General features: G+C 47.4%; 1 protein-coding gene across 15 annotated transcripts in view; it reads right to left on the bottom strand.

Moving 5' to 3' along the window:
• The window catches only part of FNBP1 (formin binding protein 1), an 887,470-nt gene that overhangs the window by 34,603 nt on the left and 829,468 nt on the right, over positions 1–23,399 (bottom strand). For 7 of the 15 annotated variants that reach the window (XR_015296123.1, XM_086924822.1, XM_086924825.1 and 4 more), the window contains 2 exons: positions 12,576–12,715; positions 4,822–4,980 (listed from right to left, as the gene is read on the bottom strand). Coding sequence is in view for 14 of the 15 variants with exons in the window: in XM_086924822.1 (XP_086780948.1) it covers positions 4,822–4,980; positions 12,576–12,715 (299 nt within the window). In the remaining variant the exon portion in view is untranslated. Of the gene's footprint in view, positions 1–397; positions 4,981–12,575; positions 12,716–23,399 lie in introns of those variants that run through there. The other 8 variants (XM_086924824.1, XM_086924826.1, XM_086924830.1 and 5 more) reach the window with 2 other exon arrangements.

The raw sequence follows: 23,399 nt of genomic DNA, 5'->3' as shown, positions 1-23,399 counted from the left end.
TCCTGTGAGTTCCTTGAAGAAATCAACTCCCACTCTGAGCTGTCCCAAGATAATTACTCCCTTAAAAAGCTAACCTGCGTTGTCTCCTCTGAAATGCATGTTTTCTTCTCCCTCAGGTGCTCTCCCCAAATGATATGTCCTACCAGCTGCTTCCTCAAGAAGTGCACCCTCAAGAAGTTTATACCCACTCTGCTCCCCCTCATGATATTCACTTGCACCCTCATCTCTCCTATGAAGTTTGCTCACACTTAATGTTCCCCTTGATAACACCCATTATGGGAATAAAAAGAAGCAAAGGGTCTGAAGGCAGACTTGCTCCTAATGATTGAACAGAGCATGGCAGTCTGGAAGGTGGGCTTGCAGTAGAACATGGTGATAAAATGTAAAACAATGCCAGTATGAGAAAATATAGGTTTTATTTGAGACACGTGGTGGATGGGACATGAGGAAGAAAACAAGAGAGACCGTGGGTGAGTAGATCTCTTCCTACAAGAAGTTCATAAAGGGTAGGCGCAATCTCTCTAGCGGTTATATACAAGGCGTGTGCAAAGGAAGAACAAGTTGTAGGAGACATGCACATGCACTAGAACACAGAGATGCGGGCGATACACAATATTTGCAGCATGGGATTCATTGTTAGAAAAACAAGTGTGTTAGGCGTTGCAAAACTGGTTAGCAAAATAATGGTTAAAATGCATATATAAATTAGAAAAAAACAATAAAAATGTAAAGCAATCTTGTAATATATACACAAAAATGACCTGCGTCTAAAAACACTGGCTATATGTACACATTCAATGGCAACAAGGAGAAACTCCCGCTCGGCTCAAGAAGCAGCACCTCGGATACATTTTGGCAGACATTCTGCTTCACTGCAGAGGACAAGTGCACACTCGCCTGGGGTGTATCATACTGAAGTTTGCTCCAAATTTGGGACAGTAGTGGTTCATTCTTCACTCAAGGGTGGCCCGACCTGCAAGGTTAACAACTGGTGATTTAGAGTCTACTGTGAAGACGCGGAAGAAAGTCCTCAAGAACAGAGTCGTGTTAGGACTTCCACTACTCTCACATTAGAGGGATGGAGCCTGGCTTTAGTAATGGTCAGACAAGACAACTATGCTATGATAATTACAAATGGCAGACGCTTAGGTGAACAACACTGTTACTGTACACAGTCCAATTTCCTTCACTACACTGATACCGAGGCACTTTCTGGAGCCTGAAAAGATGTTCCAAAGTTCAGCTGCTTCCTCCAAGCTGGTTTCAGCTAATGGAAGGCCACCTAAGCCCGTAAAGCGAATGCAACAGATATTAAAGATGTCCTCCACAGATTTTTTTCCAAGCTTAGTATGTTTTGTTAAGTAATATTTGCCACAGTGAGCCATGGGGAACACCCAAAGTAAAATGGGTGTAACTTATATACATGATTGCACATTGTTTCACTATGAGCCGTCAAGACTAGCCCACGCAGGTGAGGCCATGACACTGCTGCCTTCTGCCCTCCAGGATCGGTACAAGGTCTTCCCTGTAAGTAGCATGACACTGAGATGCTTCGGTCTAACCTGAAGAGAGCCATGGCTCCGCTCCACACACGCCTTCCAAGACAGAGAGGAGACTTTCTTGACAAGGACCTCGACAATCACATGCTTCGGCATGTCAAATATGAGCTGTAACATCTTAACAAAGCAAAATTATCATTCATATCTCTTAGCAGGCCTCATTATGCTTGTACTGTTTGCACTTTTCTCTGCATTTACCTTTTTCGGGAGCAAATTTAATTCCATGACATCACACTAGATACATTTTCAGGGTAAGCGGGGGCCAAGTGCTTCTTCTTGACAGGAGAAATTTGTTTTAATGGCACCAACTGGTCTTACGCCGGGCACAACCTTTAAGAAAGTTCAGAACAGGTGAAGCCCTTCACTGAATGCTTTGGGGTCTATCGCAGCTGGATAGAGACCTCATATGCACAGCTCAACATTCCGACCACTAACAGAATGCCACGAGACAATAAAAACACTCATGGCAACATTGCCTGGGACAGCACCCAACCTGCCGTCTGCGGTTTCAGCACCATAATCAAATCCTAACTTCCTTGCGCTTCGTGAAGCAGAAGAAAATAAATGACATGCACTTGATGAGTGACTACTGGTGGGAGCTCCTCTTTGTTCCACAGACAATTCTTGGAAGGGGGCGGGACACAGAAGTCTTCTATTAACTTGTCCAAAAATTGGGACAAATGTCTGGCATTAAGAGAAGAATCCAAAGCAGCTGCTATCCCTCAGATTACTGGCCCTGCATATTCCATGAAGCTGTCTTCAGATGCTAACAGCACACACATGTACCTGGGATCTGCTGGGACTGCAATTAGATCCCTGAATCGATCCCCTTGCTCTGGCATAGGTGGTTCTTTGATACAGACCATATGGTTGGCATCTCCAGCGGTGCAGTACCACCATTAGGGTATCCCTAGTGATTCATTGCTTCAATTAGGAATTAGCAAAATCTCTGAAATATCTGTGTGTGATGCATGGTCATCTGTGTTACCCTGGCTATTGAGGGCACCCTTCTGTACCATGTGCACTCCTTCAGGCCACGTCGGATGCTTCTTTTGTGGTCAGTCTCGCAGTTAGAAGGAGCTTAGCCTGCTGCTGCATGAGCATCTGCTGTGGATATTTTCAGCCCTCCTCTGCTGATGCTCGCTGCACCTCTCAATACCACTACCAACAAGACTACTACTTCTTGTTGATGCATAATGCTTCTGCCGAGACATCCTATAATCCAAGTTTTGTCTGCGAATTGTATCTTAATCAGCAGGCTAAGGGTCATGTCCTCCCAGAGCCCCATGATCTAGATTACTGAAACTGTTACTATGTGCAAGACTATTCCAAAAGCATCTTAGAGCAACAGTCCCAACACCCTTGTCAATAACTGTTTTACAAAAATGTTAACAAGGTTTCCAAACTGATTTTCTTAAAAGTTGACCTTTTTCCAATACTGTTGCTCCCAACGCTTTTTCCTAGTGGATGCTAGGTCCGTACATGCCAGCAAGATCACTAGGTTGCCACCCAACTCTTCACCCGCCACATTCTTGACATGCTGGATGCACCACTGGCCTGATCACAGCTGCCTGTGAAAGAGGACCGCCGCTTCACAACAACACCGTACTTAGAGGCTATGTAGCAGGGAGTGGGAGTTCCTATGTCAAGATGTGCGCCCAGAGGCAGTTTGTAGCAGAGTGGGCGCTCCTGGATGAGTCTTACTTGAAAACACCCCTGGAGATACAGAACATAACAGGAAGCGAGTGCTCCTGGGTGTAGATGTGCCTGCACAGGGAGTGGGCGTTTCTAGGTGAAGACAGGCCTGGAGTGGTAGTCCAGAGCAGGGTGCGGCTGGTTGAAGAAATGCCATTAGAGTTAGTTGGGAGCAGGGAGTGAGCATTTCTCTGCGAGGACATGAGTCCACAGAGGCAGTTTGAAGAATGGGGTGGGTGCTCCTAGGTGAAGTCATCCACCAGAGAAAGTCTGGAGCAGGCACTGTACATTCCTAGGTGAAGGCACCATTAGATGTCCTCATCTACGCTTCTAATCTATTGAGTGAAGCCCTTGCAAGAGTCAGATATTGTACACCTGCGGGATATTACAGAGGGTGGTGTCCTAACCTTTGTGTAGACCATACCCGGTTGGTTAGTGGTGCTTCAGGATCCCCAAGAGACTTTTTATTAGAGGTGTGGAATGGTGTGTGCCTCCTGCTCTCTTGGTAGCGCGCCAACTGGTTTAAAATTAGTTAGGGACATATTTTGAACCTGTACAGATGTTTGTACGGAATCGGTCTCTTTGACATATCAGCAATGAGAGTGGTCACCTTTTCCTAAACCAGGATAGCCTTAGAAATAATACATTTCATTAAATGGTGAGCGAGAAGCATTTTTAACAACCAGTGCCTATGTCTACGATTTGAGGGCACATTCCATGGCATCTGGCAAGCCCAATATCTGCTTCTCCTACAATAAAACTTCTTTAGCAGCGGACCTCTAAATCTGATGGTAAGGTGGGAAAGGCAGAGGTACTAATTAAGAAAAGTGCACTAAACACAATCTAGACGCTTTCAAATGCTGGATCCCCTGCAACATTTGTATAAAAGGCTAGCTCCAACTTCAAACAAATGTGATACAAGCTCACACACAGCCTTAAGAGAAATAGAAGCCATAGTGGGCCTTCTTGCAAAGAGATCCATGTCTACTCTTTCTTCCTGCAGCCAAGGATATCCCACTCCATGGAGAGGCATCTAGCGTGGGAAAGGATCATCTCACAAGAGAAATGGTTGTTCAAATGTATACTCCAATTCCAGAACTATGGAGCGTTGACCCCTGCTGGAAAGAAGGCTCCTGGTGTGAAATACAATAGGTTTACCAAGTGAAGAGTTACTTTTCAGTTGCACTTATGTAGACCCATAACAAACAACTATGACAGAATCAAAGTCATAGATTACGACGGAGGCTTGAAGCGCAGCAGGTGCAGAAGAAGCCAGACAGACGTGGGAGACATAGCCTAGGCTGCTCCATGTTAGTAGTCCTCCCTGAACTGCGTCAAGACTGCAACTGCTTCCAGAGCCAGCCTTCTCTACTAGTTGATCACACCTCATACATATGGACTCTAAATCCAGCTCTTACAGAGCGGGAAAAAGTTTCATTATCAAAAACCAGAATCCAAGTACTATGAATATCCACCCAACAAGGGGTGCATGGGACACAGCAAGCTCCTTCCTTTAAAGAAACATCAAAACGATAGCACAGAGTGTATTAAATGTATGTCATTGCACCTTTGGCATTTCTGTCCAAATAGACTTCCACGTATGACGTGGGAACGTAACCTTCCTCGTCTTCATTTCGGCGAATCCGTGTCCAGCCATCTCCTTTGTCTTCTTCAATGACGCTCAACACTTCTCCTTCCTCGACAGCGATGGTTCCTTCATTCTGACCTAGAGAGAGAACAGGAGAGCGGGGCTCAGTATATGCCCAAGGAATGGCAGCTGGGAACTGGTCTGACATGCAGAATAGGCAAAGTATCTTAAACAGTAAGTCAATAGGACCAAGTCTGTAGCTCTTCCTTACTAACTTGTGAGAAAGCAAAAGATACTTCCTTGCAATTTTTGTTCTCTATCATGGAAGTCTTCATTGTGGTAAATACTTACCTGCATGGTAAAGGTTCTCCTGCCAACCCACAGGACCGCAGTACATTTATTTATTTATTTGGGTCATTTGTAATGCGCACGAATCATCCCCAAGGGTATCTCTCGGCGCCTGAGAAGGGACAGGCAGTCACTGGGGTGCAAGATTAGACTAGCCAGGTCTTAAGCCATTTTTTAAATTGAGACAGGTTCGGGCATTCCCGAATGTACTCAGGGAGATCGTTCCAGAGTTTGGGGGCCAGATATGAAAAGGCACAACCTCCCATTTTTCTGGGAGCACAGCATACGATTGCTGGATCTGAGCTGACGTGCCGGGTGGTACCATTTAAGTTTATTAGTCAAATAGACTGGTCCCAGTCCGTGCAGGGACCTGGCGCAGCAGTTTAAAGGTGGCCCATTTATTGACTGGAAGCCAATGTAGTTGGCGTAGGAGGGGCGAAGAGGGGGTTCGGGCAGATTTATCCAGGGCAAGACGTGCAGCTGTGTTTTTCACAACCTGTAATTTGGATAAAAGATCTTCCCTAATTCCAACCAATAGGGAGTTGCCGTAATCAAGGCGACTAATTAAAAGGGCTGAATCAGGGTCTTCCTGGCACTGAGCAGGATCCATGGGAAGATCTTTCTCAACATCCGCATGGTCCCGAAACAGGAGCTTGCAAGCGGGAGAACGTAAGACCCGGCAAATAACAGGCGGTGAGGGTGCCTTGGAAGCTACTGGCAGCGGACGGCACATGCAGCGCATTTCCATCTTGGCTCCCCGGCGCTGAGCGCGAAGTGTGGAGTGCAGAGAAAGCCCGCGGTGCCCGTTTCGGCCCGACTTGGTGTGCGGCACACCATCGGAGCATACGGTAGGCGAGGCGGCCTGCGTACCAGATTGAGGCCGGGACACGAGATATGTTTGTGTTCGCCTCGGATTGTGCATGACTCGACGTTGGGCTTGAACGGCTGCACGCGCGCCCTGGCGAGAGGTGTGGCCTGAGCGCCCAAAAGAGGCCGGGACCTCAATTAATGCTGCGACCCGCATGCGGCGATTCCACCGGGAGCAGGAAACACGCGCATCAGGGATCATATGGTGGCAAGGGATTTCAGCGCTGAACTCCCCATAAGGAACCCGGGGGTTAGATCAACGCCCGAGATAGCGTTGGGCACACTGATGAGCGACAGCCTTCAGGAATAGAAGGCCATAAGTATTGCCCCAGGGGGACCTGACTTATGTACCAGTGTGGCTTCCCTGAACGGTTTGCTTCCGGCAGTGGCTGCGCCTGGACGCGGATACGTTGACAGATAACCCCTAGCATTAAGTAGAAAGTGCGTAGACTGACAGTCTCATATACAGTGAGGGGTCGGCTACAGGACCATGACAATGGGCGGAAGACTCCGAGCACTGGGGCAATACCTGGTGGCGCGGAGCACTGGCGTGCGGCTTCCCAGCCTGAGGGACGTCTGGAACGGTCCTCACTATCTGGAAGGCAGGTGCCCTTCGGGGTGCATAAGGAAATTTGTGGATCCTAGCGACAGTGGGGCTCAAGTACACGCGCCGACGGAGGCGGGGCTCACGGACCCCAGATACTAAGAAGAGCAGTAGGAGAAGACACACGGAGACTAACCGGCTGGCGGCCCCCGACAACAGAGAAGTGAAATTCGTGAAGCGCATGCTACAGGGGAACAGCGTGGGAGACATTCCTGTCCTTACGTCACCACCTAAAGACCTTGTAACATCATCCAGTGGCGCAGAGAGAAAACTAACAGGCCACGCGTGGGGCAGACAGTGGCGATAACCGAATAGCGCCGAGCAATCCAGGCGAGGATGGGTGGCAAGGGCCCGCACACGACCGCCCCGACCAAACTGGACAAAATTCGCCTACAGAAAGGACTTCCCTCCGTTGCCTGAACGTAAGGGCCCTACGGACCAGACCGCTGGAGAGGAAGGTGCACACAAGGTAACATTGGAAGACATAATGACTGCCCTCACCAGTGTACAATCCACGGAGGGATCGATATCCGCGGATGTCTCCTTCCTACGAGCGGACTTTCAAAAAATTACGGCCCGGGTCACAGAAGTCGAGCAGGTGACGAAATCCTTGACAAAAGATACTACAGCTCTGATACAAAGGGTAATTCGCCTGGAGGCAGTGGACAAACTCATGGCAGTAAAGCTGGACGACCAGGAAGGACGTTCCCGGAGTAACAATGTCAGAATTATGGGAATTTCCGAAAGCAAAGGGAGCCCAGCCTTGGACTTGTATATAGAGGACCTCATAAAAACTAGACTCCAAACCAGGGGGCTCTCGACTTTTTTCTCAGTTGAGAGGGCCCACAGAGTGCCGGGGGGTAAGCCCAAACCCGGGCCCCCCCAGACCTGTTTTCGCCCGCATCTTTAATTTCAGGGATAGAGACGCTATATTACAAACAGCAAGGGTGGCTCCGCCGCTACGTATCCAGAATTCACTGATGTCGTTTTTCACTGATTATACGGCGGCGGTCTCTAAGCGCTGCAGGAGTTTTATGGAGGTCAAGAAAGAATTGAGAGCCAGGGAACTGCCATACTCAATGCTATTCCCAGCGAGACTGCGTGTGGTAGCAGACGGGAAAACTTGTTTTTTTTTATACACCCGAAGAGACACACAACTGGCTCGAGGGATGGCGTCGGGTGGGAGGACCCAAACGGTCAGAGAGAAGCCAGCGACGACACAGGATAACTGGGGACCCGGGGGACAGTGGCCGGGAGCGAGAGTAAGAACGCCTGCACCAGAGTGAGACCGAGGAGTGAGACCGAGCGAGAACGATGGACATTGCGGCTGGACGATGTGCGGTGGAGCGCAGACGGACTTACCTGCACAAAGAAATGGTCTATATTTTCTGCAAAAGCTGTCTTTGGGGTGGGGAAGGACTGCGACCGTCCTTGGACCTCTCCCCTCCCGTAGGCAAGTACTGTTTCAGGGATTTGGGACTGAGCGCTCAGCAAAATTGGGGAGGAGGGTAGTTCTGAGTCCGCCTGGCAGGGAGGGGGTGGGGGGATGGGACTGTTTCTATGGTTTTGTATGTTATTGGTTTTTGTTTTCAGCGGCTATTTCAGGTTTGTAGCATTGTCCTTACTCATGTGGAATGTGCGCGGGCTGGGGGACAAAATAATGAGGGTCCTGGTCCTACAGTGTCTGAAACGATGCGCCCCAACGGTAGCCCTGTTGAAAGAAACGCACCTCACTGGTAAAGCATGTAAGGCGATGGACAGATGGGGGTACAAAATGATAGTGCACTCAGAGTTTTCTTCTGGTTCCAGAGGAGTTGGCATCCTGGTGAAAAAACAATCCCCAATAATAGTGCATAAAACAAAAACGGACGAACAAGGCCGATTTGCGGCCGTACTGGGTCAGTGGGAGGGGCGGTCAGTCAATATAGTATCTGTATACATCCCTCCAGCACTGCATGCGATAGCACTCCCAGCCCTTAGCGACTTCTTACTTGACTTTCCGGAAGGGGAAATCCTGATAGGAGGAGACTTTAATGCGACTATAGATGGTAATCTGGACGCGTGCCTGGCGTCTCTCGTCTTCAGAGTTTTCTGGAGGCGCTTGGGCTGATTGACGTGTGGAGAAGGCAGCTCTCCACGACACACCACTACACATTCCACTCAGGGGTACATAGCAGCCTTTCTAGAATAGACTACTTCCTGGACTCGGCGGATAGTATTAGGAACATTGATGGTATAGAAATCAGACCTAGGGGCATTTCCGACCACTAGTAACTTATTTATATCACCGCAAGACTCAGAGGCGTATTTGCCCCATTTACCCTGGATATTTACAGGACCCTAAGATCAAGAAAGTGGTGGTTATGGCGACAAAACACTACTTCAAAGAAAATGCTGGGTCGGTCAGCTCGCCGACTACCCTGTGGGAGGCTTACAAAGCTGTTATTAGGGGGAAGGCCATAGTCTCTATTGCAGGGCACAAGCGGGAGAAGCAGCGGGAATTACATGTCATTGAACTAAAGTTGCATGAGGCTGAGACACACCATTCTATAGAGAATATCTTCGAGAGGCGACCAAGTCAAGGCTTACGACCACTAAACATAAAATATACGAAACCGGTGACAAGGCAGGAAATCTTCTGGCGTGGCTCGACAAGAGGGAGCGAGGTAATATGGGGATAGCACAGATTCAGATGGGGGAAGGCCACACTGGCACAGCATTTTAGAAGAGCATATAAGTCATCCTCCACGATGACAATGGAGGATGCGTTGACTTATATTAAAGATATAGCGATGCCTAGGCTCACCCAGGAGGCGGCCCTCATGCTTGAGGCGGACCTCACGGTGGAAGAACTACAAGTGGCGATCCGATCGTTGCAATCTGGCAAAGCGGTAGGACCTAACGGTATGCCTATTGAGCTATATAAAAAGACGGCGGGGACTATTGCCCCACACATACTACGCATGAACTCCGACAGCCTGAAGGGAGGTGAACTCCCGCTTGATCAACGATTAGCTACCATAGTAGCAATACCTAAACCGGGTAAGCCTGCTGCAGAGTGTACAATGTATCCCCCAATATCGTTGATCAATGCGGAGGCCAAAATCCTCGCGAAATTATTGGCGATTAGACTTACACCGCAACTCGCGACCCTGATACACACAGACCAGTCCGGGTTTATGACAGGCAGGAATACAGCACTGAACCGGAGACGCCTACATGGAGTGATGGCCCGAATTCCACATCTTCGAGAGCCAGCTGTCGTACTCTCCTTGGATGCACAAATGGCGTTCGATATGGTTGAGTGGCACTTCCTATTTACACTACTTCATCACTTGGGCTTTGGCCCCAAATTCTGCGCTTCTAAGCCAGTAGCACATGTTACGGCCAATGGGCTCATCGCCGATGATTTTCTGCTTGCGAGGGGAACGTGTCAGGGCTGTCCCCTGTCACCACTGCTCTTCGCCCTGGTGCTAGAGCCGCTGGCAGCGTGGATCAGATGGGAACCAATGATACGGGGTCTCGGGTGGACAGGCGGGTGGGAAGACCGCATCTCCCTATAAGCGGATGATGTTTTGTTATATCTGGCATCTCGCAGGCGCTCCATACTGGTTCTCCTCAATATCTGCAAGCTTTTCGGAAGGGCATAAGGATATACCATAAACTGGTCCAAATCTATCTTATATGTCCTAAATTGCCCCCCCAACGCAACTCCCTGCTGACTGTCCACTCCAGGTTACGGACAACACATTTAAGTATTTAGGTATATACATAACAGCCAACCCAAATGACTTCTTCTCAGGAAATCTGGTCCCCCCGTTGGAGCCTCTGAGAAGACATGCAACACACTGGGAATCGTTACCGCTGACTCTGTTGGGAAAAGCAGCACTTTTTAAAATGATGGCCCTTCCCCATTTTCTATATGCGCTAGAAAACACGCCGTTCCCAGTACCTCCAGGCTATTTAAAAAAAATAGCAGCCCAAGTAGCACAGAATAAGTTGACCCGTGGGTGGTACGATGGTGGGATAGCACTCCCGAATATACAATTGTATTACTGGGCGGCGCAATTAAAGGTGATCAACCAGTGGATACATGCCCCGCAGATAGACCCCGCATACAGAGTGGACAGGTTTTCATTGGGACCCGGAAATGTACTCTCTGCACTATACAACAAGAGACATACCCCTGCGTTAATAGGGCTCACACAACATTCTGTCACCATATGGCATGCTGCGCAGGCAAAAATGGGCTGGCAAGGGGTTTTGACCCAACTTACTTCTCTCTTGGACACAAAGCGATTGGGACGATTCAGGAATAGCAAGGGCTTTGAGCAGTGGGATGCCATAGGCATATCCACGGTGGGTGACATGTGGTCTAAAGGGAAAATAGTCACATTTGAGCATCTTCAGCGACAATACGAACTGGCATCCTCTGAAATCTTTTGCTACATGCAGATAAAACACGCGCTGACCACAGCCATACCACACGGTACCAAGGTTTCCCCTTTGGAGGACAGGCTACTGACGGACTGCATGCAATAGAGGGCTACGTCATTCACTTACCGGAAACAAGTTAATAACCTTCCAGACCCCACAACACCACTCAGGGATAAATGGAACCGCAAATTAGGGACACCTTGATGACACAGAGTGGCAAGAGGCACTGGCCTCGCCACTGGAGGTGGGCATACCCTCACGACTCAGGCTAGTACAGCTTAAAATCTTCCATCGTACCTATTACACTAGGCACACCATATGCAAGATTGGGAAAAACACTGCATCCATATTGCCTCAGAAGTTGTGGGGAGGACGGTACCTTCTACCACACCATATGGCACTGTCCAAAAATCCCTGACTACTGGAGGAAAATAATAAAAACAATATCGCAGACAGCAGGGGTGTCGTTGGTACCAGAACCAAAGAGGTGTATGTTAAACATATGGGAGCCAAATGACCGTACTCATCCGGCACAGAACTGGGCCACGCTACGGATAATGGTTGCTAAACGTAATATTGCGCAAAAATGGGGGGCGATGGAGGTGCAGTCTCTGACCGCCTGATGCAAAGACAGGGACACGGCTATGGTGGCTGAAAGGACAGTGTCTATTAGTCGTGGCTGCCCCCGGAAACGGAGTAAGGTGTGGGGAGCGTGGAACAAATTCAGGGGAGACATTTGTGAACCGCCGCCGGAACGAAATGAGGACAGTTAGGAGGAGGAACATTAAAAATAGTGTCATGGCCTATATGGGAGGATTGAATATAGATTCTGTTGATCTAGATGAGACTTTGTACATTATTTTTGTATTAATGATATGGGAATGTGGAAGAATGTGTTTCACTATGTTTGTATCACACCTGAAGATTTTCGGCTACGCTGATAATGAAAATAATTAAGAGAATTTAAAATAAATAAATAAATAAATGCTGTTTTCAGGCAGCCACCTATGGTGCACAAAACAAAAATACCATGAGTTGTAACCATTAGATACAGAGTCTCAGAGAAGGTGGGAGTCAATGAAGAAGTGGCAAAAAAGACCAGAAATCAAAGGGAAGACAATGTTCTATATGTGATCAAAGTCACAGTATATAGCGACTCAATAACAAGAGAGAAAGAAGGAGGTATGGAAGCAAAAAGAGAAAGCTGAAGCACGAGTGTTGAGCAATGTGCAGACGGAAAGAGATGAAAGTATGGTGGGAAGCACAAAAGACAGACGATACAGAGAATTAAACATGGGAACTAAGGCTACAGCACAATAACAAGCATGTTCAGGAAACATGGACATTTATGTGTAAAGAGGGAAGGAGTTTAAAGAGTGGAGAACACTATCCATGAAAGGCAATGGCACTGCCGGCGTACAGTAACCGGCAGATGAAAGAAAAGGCCAAGAAAGCCAATAAAACACAGTCAAGTTACCTTCAAACGGATACAGCGCTTTGCAGGTTCCGATGGTGGGCAGGGGCTCTTCATCATCAAACTCGTCATCGAACTCGGTTGGTGTCACCTTCACCTCAGTCTCCTGACTCTGATCCTCTGTGTAACTACCATCCGGGCTGCTCAAGACAGAAAGCACAAAGCCACTATAGCAACTGCCTTCTAGGGTGCACAGAAAATAAAACAAAGCAAACCAGACACAGCCACAATAGCAACAAGCGCGAGGCTCAGAGAATACAAAGAAGTTGTCTGACATGCACCCATAGTAAGTGGGCAATAGACAGCTGGTCAGAACATCAAAAAGACAAGATACCACACCTGGCCTCAACAGCAATTGGCATCAAGGGTGGAGGTGCAACGAAAACATGCACAGTGTAGCAGCAACAACCACTACTGCAACTGGCATTGAGTGTGCATGGAGAAGAAAACACAATATACCACAGAAACAGTTGAGAGTTCAGTAAAGCACACACTGTACCCCTCACAGGCCATACGACAACTGGCATTGGGGTGCAGGGAAAGGAAAAACCCAATATACCCTACCCAGCCAATATTGCAACTAGGATTGAGAATGGAGGTCACCCCCTCTCCTGAGTGTGAATCCAAACGCATAAAGACCCATGGCAAGCACATGTTCTTGTCTGCCAACCTGGCATTACGCATTGCCAATGCCTGATGCTTCCTGGGTCCTACACCCACACTTTGTGCACATGGTAGATAAAATCCTACTGGCAGTTCTGGAAGACTTATAGACATTTTTTGCCCAAACCATCCATGGTAGCTGCGATGCAGTAAAATTTGCAATTCGGTCTAGCCTGAACACAACCGATTGCTTGGGGCAGGCAATCGAACAAGTGTAGTACTTCAGTCCCGATCTGGATGAGACTGTAGGTTTTTCAGGAAATGTCCAGGTATCCTTCATATTCATACAATTTGATGACTCTTGCCTCTTCGGTGAGAAAGCAGATAGGGCCTTGGAACTCTTTAAAGGAAGTTGCACTATAGTGCGTTCCTTGGGCTTTCCGTCCCTACCGAGCACTATCCACAACTGTTCGGCCCCATTTGGGAATATGCCAGGGGGTTTCAATCTCGGCGGAACCATACCTATTGTCGGCACAACAAATATTTAAGCTCTTTCTTGACCGAGGCGCGGCTCTCAGAGACAACGTTAGGGGCATCAGGGACAGCATGCAGATCAGTCTCCCACCCACTGGCAACCACAACCACAAAATCACTTTAGTGTGTCCTTTTTGACACACACCTATCATCCTGTAGGAGGCAAGAGCTGACAGTTCTTCAGAGTGTGGTGAGTCGTCACTTTGGACATCTAGATCCTCCAAAACGTCCAACAGGGCTATGCCTTCACATTTCTTCTACCCTGCCGCACCTTCCAGACCAGCATGGCTGACGCAGGATCACATGTCAGTTTCGCAGTTGTAAGGACAGTCCCTTTTGGGCCACAGATAGGTTTACAGCCTCGGAAGTAGGACCTGAGTGTTACTCCTAATACTTCCTTGTGCTGAAAGAGGAAAGAGGTATTCGTCCTATTTCGATCTCTGTCCTCTAACGCTTCTCTGCACAAGAACACATTCAAGATGCTCACGGTGGCGTAGGTCATCTACCCTGGATCCTGTACATTATATGGTAGAGTCAGACCTGCAGGACCCTGTGTTCCATATTCTTGTCCTGCAGGTCCACAGGTGTTATCTGTCAGGCGTTCACAGTGGGCCAGGAGCATATCCAGATTGTGGTGTACCCTTTTTATCTTACTTGTGCCTCTCAGGTCTTCACAAAAGTGATGGCAGTGGTCGCAGTGCATCTTTGGAGGTCGGATGTTTCAGTCTCCCCTCACTCAACAACTGGCTGTTGAAGGCAGGCTTGCTCCAGGCAGTCATACACCACCTACAGCCGATGGAGAACCTTCTATCATCACTGGGATTCAGTATCAATGTGCCGAAGACACAACTGACACTACAGATGTTCCTGTTCATTTGAGCCATGCTGGATACAGTGACAGTTTTGTGACATTCGGGCTAGGGTCCCAATGTTTCAGTATCTGTCCTGGATCTCAGTGAAGACGGCATGGAGTCTACAACGACTATTGGCCTCCTGCATCTTGCTAGTCAACAATGTCAGATGGCACATGCAGGCTTCACAGTGGGATCGCAAGCCCCAGTGGGCACCGTACCTGGAGAACCTATTGCATTCTATCCAGGTTCAGGAGAAGACTGCAAATGACCTCCAGTAGTGGCTGCCAAGCAGTGATTAGGCCAGTGGCAGACTCCTCTCCTTGTCCCAACAGGAGTTAATGGTGTAGACGGATGCATCACTGCTGGGCTGGGAAGGCCATCTGGGGAGATGGAGACTACTTAGATGAATCCGGTCTCCAGCGGAAAGCAGCCTTCACATCAATTTGTGGGTGTTGCGGGCGACCTGCTTGGCATTGAAGGCTTTCCTACGATCCATCAAAAGGAGGCTAGTACAGGTACTCATGGACAACACTGCCACCATGTGGTACAGCAACAAGTAGGGCTGAGTCAGCCCTGTGCCAGGAGGCTTTGCAGCTCTGTATGTGGATGACTTGCCAGGAAGTTCTCTGGTCGTGAACCACCTGGCAGGAACTTTAAATGCCAGGGCAGACTAACTCAGTTGACGACACCTAGCAGATCACGAATGGCAGTTATACCCAAAAGTGGAGCACAGCACTTTCCAGCAACAGGAAGACTCCTGTTTCAATCTTTTTGCAATTGCTGAGAACGCCCATGTAAGTGTTTTTGAACGATAGAGTTCCCAAGAGAGCTCTCTTTCAGAGACAAATTCTACCAGACATTCCTATATGCCTTCCCGCCTCTACCCCTCTTGGATCAAGTTTTAACTAACCGGGCCCATGTATTCCTGGTGGCTCTGGATTGGCCAAGAGCGTGTGGTACCCAGAACTTCTGGGCATAAGCATTGGTTCTCCAATCAAGCTACGTATTCCTGGGTGGCTCTACTGTGGCAGCAATAGGGTAGAGTCCTGCACCCGGGCTTCTGCAATCTGCCCTCCCATGCATGGAGACTAACCTTCGACAGCTAGTTTCCTTTGTGCCTCCTCCTGTGGTCATTGATATTATTCTGGCAGCTAGGCATACATCTACGAAATTGGTGTACGCAGGGTGCTGGGACAGGTTTGTGGTTTGTTGTGGCACCCACCATATTGGCCCGCTACAAGCTCAACTGTCTGTAGTGTTGTGTGTTTTGTCACTAGCCCAGCAGGGACTTGCAGTGGGCAGCGCTATCGGCCATCTGCCGGATCTTTTGGCTTTTTGACGGCTGCTGGATCAGCCTTCTTTGATCAAATCACCTGTTGTGATGAGGTTTCTTAAAGGGTTACAGCATACATTCCCGACTAAGCCCTTTGTGGTACTACAATGGGGATTGAATCTGATGTGCAGCCCCTTTGAGCCAATGCACAGTTGCCCACTACACCTTTTGACTCTGAAAACATTCTTGTATTTGACGATAACATTGGAGCGGAGGACTTGAACTGCATTCCTGCCATAAGTAGTAACACCTTTTCACATCAGATACGGTATTATCCTTCCAGTCTTCTCCGTATCACTTCACTCCTCGTTTTGATCCCTAGAGGGCCCGCAGTTTCAATTTCTTCATTTTTCGTACCAGAGGTCATTGGGTGGACTCTTAGTGGGCTTCTCAGGAGCAAAGAAGGTGCAGAAAAGAACTCTCTCTAAATGGATAGTTCTCCGTATTAATATTTGCTACACATTACGATTAGAAGCATCCTCCTTGACCCCTCCGATGCTGTTGACGAGCTCAGCTCGTCATCAGCCACGGTGCTCGTGTGCTGATGACGAGCTGATCTCGTCATGGCCGTTAGAATGCTCACATGCGGGGATAATTCCCCTGCTGTGCTGAGCGTTCTAAGGAAACGGGTGTGGCCGTAACGAGCTCAGCTCTTAAATCAGCACACGAGCACTGTGCTGCATGACGAGCTGAGCTTGTCATGAGCACCGGGACGCTGTGCGCGCCCCCAGCACAGCGGGGGAATAACCCCCGCAGTTAAAGGGTTAAGGATTAAGGGTTCATTCCACACAAGCTAATGCTGCTCCTACTGTGCTGGTTCATCACTGAGGGCATGTTCTAGATATCTCTCAGACTGCTAAGTGGACCTCAGTGCACATGTTCACGAAACCTACTGCCTTGATAGCGAGATCTGCAGAGAGGGGCATTTTTCCTGTTCATTCCTCAAGACGTTTTGGTCTGAGCCATTCCACAGACCCACTTCCTGAGGAGGTACTGCTTCGGTATCTATAGATAAGGTGAAGAATCTGCAGTTATAAAGTATTCATCAGAAGAACAAGTTACTACAGAAATGCTCTTTTAAGTGGATAATCCAAACCTCAATTTCCTCATCACACTCCCACTTTCCCGTTCTGTGAAATAAACTATTTTCCATCTAGAAAAACACTTAACTAGAGATCTGCACACTCATCAGGCCAATTTGCCTATAAGTTCAGTGTCTGAGGGCGCAGATTGTAGTGTAGTTCCTATATTCCCAATAGGCTCTGCGCATTGGAATAACATAAACGATAGTTTACACGTAGGACTGAGGTCGACTAGGTCTCTATTGAATATGTTAGACTTAATTGTGTGTGCCAGCTAGCTCAGAGGTCACTAGAAACTTTATTGAGTAAACAGGAAGGTGTTTAGCTTTCCTGAATAGACAAGAAGGGATTAGCTTCTGACAACCATATCACATGACAACTTTGTTCCCCCTGCAATAAGGAATATATCTCCAGAGTCGCGGAAACAATAGATAGCTATTTTACTCAGTCAATCGTGCATGCTTCGTTTCACCAGAGATGCAGAGAAATAGAGAGACTGCCGTTTTCAATAAAAGGATTATTTATTGAGCAGTCTTCTTTCTCATGCAAGAGAAATGAATTGCCACAATTGCAATACTTGTCATAAAGTAAAGTGCGTACAGTAAAAGGAGTATTATGAAATAATACTGTAAAAGCATTTATATGGTTTCAAAGCCATAAGATACTTAAAATGGATAAATTACATACAATGATAAAATAATGACTAAACGTACTCAACTGGTGTTTCTAAGATACGCCTACCCCAATGTACCTAACCTAAGCCTAGTACAGGGAAGGAGTAAATGAGTTACAGTTTTTGCCAAGAATCTGAATCAAGAATTCTCTATGGGTCTAATCAGCTCCGTACCTTGGGTATAGAAAGAAGGAGGTCTTGTATCTCTCTCTCATGACTCAATCTCCCAGTAACCCGCAAGGGTAACAGGGAAACAATGGAGTTGAATTTCTCGGCAGGAGAAAAGACAGCGTCTATCTCAGTGCGTCAGCAGGGAGGGTCGGTTTCCTTCGGCACTCGCAACAGCAGGGCGTTGGGCAAGTAGATAGCCGATCTGCTCCAAACTACTGTGTGTTGCTTAAGGCAGATGTTGGTATATTTATACCTGGAAGGTGCCGAGTTTGACGTAAGGTTGGACATAAGACGTCACTAAGAACTGGCAGTTCTTTCAGGAGTCTCAGGAGTTCTAGGACAAATCAAAACAGAAGCAGGGGGAATTCCCTGGCTGCTGGAGGCTTGGTTTGTTTAAGAACGCGTTGTACTTTCTAGGAGTCTATGGGAGTAGCCTTGCCGTATTTGGACTGCATTGGCTATGACTTAATATGGATATGATTCTCATGTCTTTATAAGGATATGATTTGTTATAACCACGTTAGGGCATAAATCGGGAATGTCTAATTAGGGTCCTAGATACATTCACAACAAGATAAGCCTTGAAAAGCAAATCTCAGCACAACCTGAAGGCATTTATATGCAGCCTAGCGCATCACTTCCGGAGTGGAATTTTGTTGGTGTGGAGGTGCACTACACCACCTACAGGTGTGCAGGAGTACTGCTGTTAAGTTTCAGGATCCAGTCTTATTCCTGGGGAAATAGTCACAAGGTTAGAAACCTGCAGTTAGATAAGAGTATCCACTGGAAGGAAAATTACGCACCCTGTAAGCATCTGTTTTTGCATGCAGTGTTGTAGATTCAAATGATGTGCATACTCCTGCCATCTAGTGTTGGGCCTCGATGTGTGCAAGGTGATTTTCTTCAAAGAAGTTTTTTGAGTCACAAGGTACTGTTACCCCATCTCTTGCTGATAATGCGACTCAATTGTTACGATTGTTTTCCCGCATGGCAGGTGAGGATGGAATCTGAAGCAAAGCGATGTATAGAGAGATGTCCATGAATAAGAGAAGAAAAAAGATCGTAAGATACTGCAACAGCCATAGGCGTCCGGGAAGGAGGGTGTCCACATGTGAATCTGCAGCACTACATACCACAACCAGATGCTGACATGGTAAGTAACATGTTCTATTCCAGACATGTGTGGCTGTAGAGACACATGCTGTACATAGACTGTAAAGGAGTCCTCCCAAAAATCGGTGGCTAGCCTTCGAGTTTTGCAGAAGATTAAAAGAGTGTATAGAGAACTTCCTGACCCACATTAGCTTGATGGCAGACTAGAACATCTACACAGTAACATTTAGTGAAAGTGTGTACCATGTAGCTGTTTTGCATATATCCGCTATAGGAATGTTCCCCCGGAAGGCCACAGTGGCTCTGTTCTTCCAAGTACAGCGTTCTCTAGGAGGCTTTAGCATAGCATGTCTGGATGCATTAGACTATCCATCTGGCAATACCAGACTTGAATAGAGCCTTCCCTTTGTGGGGTTTGGAGAAAGCAACAGAAAGTTGTTTTTGTCCTAAATGGCTTGGTTCCATCAACGCAGTACATGAGGGTTTGTTTTACCTTCAAATTATGGATTGCTTGTTCCGCAACTGAATCAGGATGTGGTAAAAAAACAGGAAGGTCAATGGACTGATTAGGGTGAAAATGAGAAACTACCTTAGGAAGGAATTTAGGGTTGGTGCAGTGGACAATCATATCCCTATGCACTTGGAAGAAAGGTTCTTCCAGGGTTAGTGACTGAACTCACTGACACGCCTGAGTGAGGCGACAGCAACCAGAAATGCCACCTTCCAAGAGAGGAACTGAAGGGGGCAGGTGTTGAGGGGCTCAAATCAAGGAACCATCAGTCGTGTTAGTACAACTTTGAGATTACATGAGGGTGCCGGTGGGACCGGAGTAATGATAACCGTCTTGAGACCCTCCATGAAAGCTTTAATGACCGGTATCTTGTCGAGAGAGAGAGATGCTGTTTATTCTGAAGGTAATCAAAACGAAAGGATCCACCTTGAAGGGGGGGTTCTCTTGATAGAGTGTCTTACTGTGTCAAGAAAGTGTGTTTCCTATCCGGGGTTGGATACACATAGTGTTTGCCTAAATACCCCTCACACACCAAAAGGGCCCTTGGTGTCATGCTTCATCATAGGGGTCTTCCCGTCCCGCTGCGGGACGGGGCGTGCTTCGGCCTGCGACTACGTGGGAGCCCTGATCTTACAGTACTATGTGTTGTGTAAGGGTAGTGAGAGGAAGTTTCTGGAGTGAATGAAAAAGTGAATTTAAAAAGGACATGGACTTAAGAAACTTTAATAGGTCATAGAGGCTGGACCTGTTAAAAAGGTGATTTGGAGGTGTCCTGCGTACAATGTGCGGATACTCATAGTGAGTCACCATGTTTCGAAGCATTAAGGCTTCTTCTTCTTCAGTACTCACTACATTGCTATCAAAATGTGATTGTGCTATATACAGAAGTGAAAAAATGCACAAATGTCATGCATTTTATACAATACCCATTGGTATTCCTAAAATGTTAGTCTGAAAGAGAAAGTACAATCAGTATTATAATTGCGCCTACCAATGCGCAAACACTTGAAACCTGTAAACGTAAAAAGCCAAAATGAGACTGTTTTGTATTAGGCCTTAGTTTTATGTTAAAACATAGGCGCCATGACCTGTGGAAAGAGAGGACAAATAAGACACACACACATAAAACAAAAATCACATACTCTATGCTTGTGACTAGATTAATTGCAAAGGAAGTGGGTATGTAAATGAACATACACTTGTAAATACATACTATATAATGTAGTAGACAATACTCCATGAGCCTCTGAAATGAGTGGGCAGAGTGTCGCCACTGTATTCAGTTAATTAAAGACAGGGAAAAAATATAGGTTCGTAGTCCATCGCTCTGCGGTTTTACAGAGGGCTGTGGAAACCTTGGTTCTTCAAACAGCTATACCGCACTTACGTAGTTGTCAACACTGCCTCACTTTCAAGAATGCCATCCCGCGGCTCCGCTGTGTAAATGAGTCCGCGGGGAAACTCTATTTATGAGGCCGGTAATTGGTAGTTACGAGAGTAAGTGATTGCACCTGTTGAGCTGCCCGCAGTGACCCGGAAGTCAAAGGCTGTTTGCTTCCGGGGCCGGGTAGCGGTCGCGCACTAGAGCGCTGCCCTCACTTTGAAGGATTTTGCCGGGCTGGTCCACACAGAAAGTGGATCGGCCCGGCTGGGTTCTAGAATATTACACCGTAATTCCGCATCATGGCCAGCAGATGGATTTGAACTTCATATATTATGGCTATGAGTTCTTTGAACACTGTGAGGAAAGAAGGGAAATTAAGTTTAAGGAAAGGAGCACAATATTAATATGGCTGTATTATCAATATTAAGAAAGTATAAAAACTAAATACACTCGTACAGCCTACCTAGTCTGGAGAGGGGTTGTTATAAACTTAAGCCTCATGGGGCAGTATGTCTAGTGGGTTGTAAAAATCTGCGTAACTGGGCCGAGGAAAGGCTTCTCCTGCAACAGGTTGTCGTTGTTTCACCACTGCAGTGAGCGACAAGTGCGGCATGCAGTCAACAATGGATTATCCCAATGATCCTCCACCTTAAACCACTGTTGAGCTAAGCATTCCTGAAACAGACGCATATGTAGTCTGGCATATGGAACTATGGCAATGCAGGAGGCAATTATGCCTAAGAGGTGCCTGCCTGTTCTGACTGAGTTGTTGATTTGGTTAGAAAAGAGGGAGCAGTGCCTGAAAGGACGGGATCCTGACAGAGTTTGGGTAGGCTATGCCTACCTCCGAGTTGAGAATAGCCCTTAGGTAGGGTTAGATCTGAAGAGGTTGAATGTTGTGGCGTTGGTGGTAAACTGTAAAGAGATGAAGATGTGTGTGTTGGCACCAGCTGGCAGGTGGCATTTTTGATCAGCCAGTCGTCCAGATATGAGAAAACATGGACGCCCTGTCTGCATAGGTGTGCAGCCACCACCGCAAGGCACTTGATTAACACCTGAGGCACAGTAGTAACCCTAAAGGGGAGCACATTGAATTGGTAATGTTTTTCGCTGACCGCAAACCTGAGATACTGGCGATGGGTGGGATGTATTGGTATGGGAAAATAGGCATCCTTCAGGTTGAGTGCGGACAAGAAGTCTTGCTGGAGAAGGGGAATGACATCCTGAAGGGTGACCATATGGTAGTGCTACAACGGTATGTGTTCATTTATGGGCCTAAGGCCCAGAATCGGCCTGAGGTACCCGTCTTTTTTTAAAATCTGGAAGTACAGCGAGTACATTCCTGGCTCATGGTGGGGGACGAGTTCTATAGCCCCTTTGAGGAGGACTGCTCTGACCTCCTCTCTGGGTAGCCTTTGATGTTATGGTAAGAGTTTGTGTTTATGAGGTGGAATGGTAGAAGGCATAATAGTGACCTCCAGACAATAACCATGCTGGATAATATTCAACACCTACTGATCTGAGGTGACTGTTTGCCATGTCGGGAAAAAAGCCTTGTAGGCACTTCACAACCAATGCTTTGTGGTCCAGGGAAGAAGAGGCAAGTCAGGGATTTATGGTGGTTGTAGCTCTTCTTGAGGATGGATTAGTTACTTACCTGTAATCCTAGTTTTCTTCCAGGGGTATCCTCATCAAAGTCATAAGCACTAGAATATTCCCGCCCATGCACAGGACACCGGAAACACAATCATATATGTGCCTCATATATGTATCTCTCTATTACCTACTGGCGGTCGCCAGTAGGTAGTTATAGTTAGGATTATTTTCAATGCAAAATCTCAACATTCTATTGTGAATAACTTTGGCGCCGGTTGAGGAATCAGCCTGAAAATGTCCTCAAATTTGCCTCACGGGGGATTTGGGGGGGATTCGTCAATGGGGGCCGAGATAAAAGGGGGGTCCCAAAACGTGTTTTACCCATGTTAATTTCCATAGGGCGGTCAACCTCACTTTTAGCCTGAACGGCTGAACGGATTTCCACCAAACTTGGCAAAATTATAGGGACTGGTAGCCCGATGTGCCTTTGCTATGTCTCAAGAGATGTGCTCCAGTGGTTTTTGAGTAATTTAGGTTCAAAAAAATATATATATCTATGGCCGCGCCCCGGTACGCGCACCGGGACGCTAACCAGCGCGCTACGCGAGTTCGCGCGCGGAAAGAAAGCTGATTGGCTCTCGGGTGTCTGTCAACATTCCAAACAGTCCGGAGCGGCCGTCATCTTGTGTTTCGGTAGGATCGAGACACAAGAGTTGGCAAAAACAAAGGGGGAAATGACATAAGGGGCAGAGTAGACCCCACCCCCCCCTCCCCCCCCTCCCCACCCCCTGACCCCCTAGGTTTGATGTGGGGGCTATAAAAGGGCCCCGCGGGGCAAAAAAAAAAATTTGATTTGCGCGGGGGGTGCGCCCGGTACGCGCACCACGGATCGTACCGGGAAGCGTTCCATGGGAAAAAAGAATGATAGAGTTTTTTTTAAAATGTAGCCTTTTTTAAAAATTGGAGGTAGTTC

This window comes from Lissotriton vulgaris, chromosome 5, assembly GCF_964263255.1.
Source record: "Lissotriton vulgaris chromosome 5, aLisVul1.2, whole genome shotgun sequence".
Lineage (NCBI taxonomy): Eukaryota > Metazoa > Chordata > Amphibia > Caudata > Salamandridae > Lissotriton > Lissotriton vulgaris.
Note: the sequence above shows the minus strand (reverse complement) of the source record. Positions and strands in the feature narration are given on the sequence as shown.